Source organism: Penaeus japonicus, unplaced genomic scaffold (genome assembly GCF_977035675.1).
Source record: "Penaeus japonicus unplaced genomic scaffold, GWHDUDI00000001_assembly GWHDUDI00000034, whole genome shotgun sequence".
Lineage (NCBI taxonomy): Eukaryota > Metazoa > Arthropoda > Malacostraca > Decapoda > Penaeidae > Penaeus > Penaeus japonicus.
This window is the reverse complement of record NW_028234436.1, coordinates 8,980,629-8,983,502: the sequence shown is the minus strand read 5'-3', so window position 1 is coordinate 8,983,502 and position 2,874 is coordinate 8,980,629. Positions and strand designations below refer to the sequence as shown.

The 2,874-nt window shown below is 43.4% G+C and overlaps 1 protein-coding gene across 1 annotated transcript in view; it reads left to right on the top strand.

The window, feature by feature from the left end:
- The first annotated feature begins 1,698 nt into the window (after window positions 1-1,698).
- Window positions 1,699-2,874, top strand: part of LOC147467680 (uncharacterized) — a 2,422-nt gene continuing 1,246 nt past the window's right edge. The window contains exons 1-2 of the mRNA XM_086531000.1: window positions 1,699-1,847; window positions 2,670-2,849. Coding sequence (XP_086387126.1) covers window positions 2,671-2,849 — 179 coding nt within the window. The 5' untranslated portion in view covers window positions 1,699-1,847; window position 2,670. The remainder of the gene's footprint in view (window positions 1,848-2,669; window positions 2,850-2,874) is intronic.

Here is a 2,874-nt window from a genome sequence, read left to right as displayed (position 1 = left end):
CCGTTTTTATTCGCAGTTTTAATTAATGATTTATTAACCACAGTCCATAGCTGCCATCTAATACAATACGCCGATGATTCACAATTTCTTCATAGTGATTCAGTGAAAAACTTAGATGCATTGATAAGAAATACTCAAAACGATATTTTGACGTCAATAGCCTTAAAATAAATCCACAAAAAACACAATGTATCTGCATAGGTAGTTGACAAAATTTAGCATAGCATTTGAAGACTGCCATTTTAAGCCAAGCACTTTCGATAAAAATCTAGGAGCACACTTAAAGGTTATACTAATATATCTTAAACATATGAAAAATCAAATTTCTACTGAAACAAGAATCCCGGTTGTACAAACTCTGAGCATCATTAACTATCTCTCTCTCTCTCTCTCTCTCTCTCTCTTTCTCTCTCTCTCTCTCTCTCTCTCTCTCTCTCTCTCTCTCCTCTTTCTCTTTTCCTTTCCCCTCTATTTCTTTCTTTCTCTCTCTACTCTCGTCTCCTCTCTGTCGCTCTCCTCTCTCTCTCTCCTTCCCACGTCCTCTCTCTCTCTCTCTCTCTCTCTCTCTCTCTCTCTCTCTCTCTCTCTCTCTCTCTCTCTTTTTCACTCTCTTTCTCTCTATCTATCAATCTATCTATCTCTATCTCTCTCTCTCTCTCCCTCTCTCTCCCTCTCTCTTTCACTCTCTCTCTCTCTATCTCTCTCTCTATCCTCTCTACCCTCTAGCCAATCCATCATCTATCATTTCCACCATCTGTCCTATTCACCTCTATTTTATACATCCTTTATCTTATCTATCCTCCGTCCGACCCATCCTCTATTCTATCCATCCGTTATCCGATATACATATCCTGATTCTAGGTTATCTGTTATTCTTCCCTTTATCCTTATTATCCCGTTTATCCTGTTTATCCTGTTTATCCTAGCGCTCACGGTGACGAGGCGAAAATTATTTCCCAAAGTCCTAAAATCCAGGTCATGGGAGGGGGTAAGGGGGGAGAGGGGGAGGAGAGATGGATTTATGAAGGGGGAGGACGGGATAGGGGGATGGGAGACGGAAAGGGGGGGGGGGCAAGGAGAGGGGCGGAGAAAGAGGGTATGTATGGGTCAGGAAGTGGAGACGGGGTAAGAATCTGGAAGCAGCAGAGAGAAAGAAAAAAAGAGAGAAAAAAAGGAGAGAGAAAGAGAAATAAAGACTGAGAGAGATAGATATATAGAGAAAGACAGAAAGAGAAAGAGAGAGAGAGAGAGAGAGAGAGGATAAGGGGAAGGCAGGGGAGAGAGGAATATGGGGAGGGTAGCTATGGGAGAAAAGAATAGGGGCGGGGGGGGGATGACAGGATACTTCCGGGTAAGATAAATCCCACAGAGAGAAAATATTTATTCCCTGAGAGGATATACATAACGTCATGAGCGGGGGGGATGAGGGGGCGGGAATGAGAGCGGGGGCGACTGAAGGGGGCGGAAGTCACACGGCAGGAGGTGGGGGGGCGCGGGGGGGGGGGGGTGGGGGGGGTGGGGGGGGCGGGGCCACCGCAAAGTGGTAGGCGGAGTCTCGGAATTGGAGAAGGAGAGGCCTATTGAGGGGGGAGGGGGGAGGGAGGAGACAGAGGGGTGGTAGAGGAAAGGTGAGGGAGAGAGGGAGGAGGGGTAGAGAGAGGAGAGAGATGGGGGAGGGGGAGCTAATAAAAAGGGGGAGGGGAGGCGAGGAGGAGAAGATGAAGAGGAAGACGAAGGCCCAAAGAAGTCAGAAGATTCTCAAACGTCTTTGAAGGAGGTTCTCGTGTCCAAGAGCTTCTTTTCTTTGCTTGTTTCGTTTTCCTTGCTGACTGGAGACCGAAAGACACGTGAGTTTTATTATTTCATTTTATTTCTTTCCTTTTTTTTTTTTTCTTTCTTTCTTTCTTGGCATCATTTATTCTTTATTTCTATGCCATGTCATCACCAACACATCATATTTTCCTCTCCTCAACACTAAACCTTCTTCATCTCGATACCATATCTTCTCTTTATCAACACCATACCTTTCTGATAACGACACTATAGCTGCTGGCCACACCTCGCGCCACCCATTACTTCCCACTCCTCCTTCCTGTTGCTTTCCCTTCCCCCCCCTTCCGCCCTCGTCAAAAAACACCATATATTCCCCATCTAAAACTAAATTCATATCATATCGAACACTACCATCCCGGCTCAATAATTATCTCGTCCTTTTAAACACCATACAATGCCAATAAAGCAATAATGATAATATTAACACCAGCTATGATGCTAACGATGATTATGATAGCAACAGTGATCACAATAATATTTATGATAATAAGGATGAGACTACAATAACAATGCTAATACAATAGGTGCAATGATATCAGTAACAATTCTTTGAGAACAACAACGATGATATTAAAGATAATGATGGCAATAATAATGATTATGATAGTATTAATAATAGTGATAATTATGATATACTAATAACACTGATGATAGTAATAATAATGATGACAAAATTATAGTAAAGATAACAACAATAACAATAGTAACAACGAGGATGATAGCATTAACAATAACAATAATACAAATAATAATGACCAAAATTAATATTGATATCAACAGCAACAAAAGCTACAGTGACAATACACCATACACCCACATATCCACATTTCCCGCAGCATGTCCGTCGGAACAGTAACGTTCGGGCGGCCTACCCTCTCCGTCAGAACCAACGTGAACACTCCGATTCTCTCGGATGCAGACATGGACGGAAATCCCACGATTCGGAAATTGACGATCTTCTCTTTGAGCCTCACGATCCTCCTGGATGCGCTGAAGGAGGAGTATGGTTTGGGGAGGTGGGTCTGGATGGGGGTCTATGTG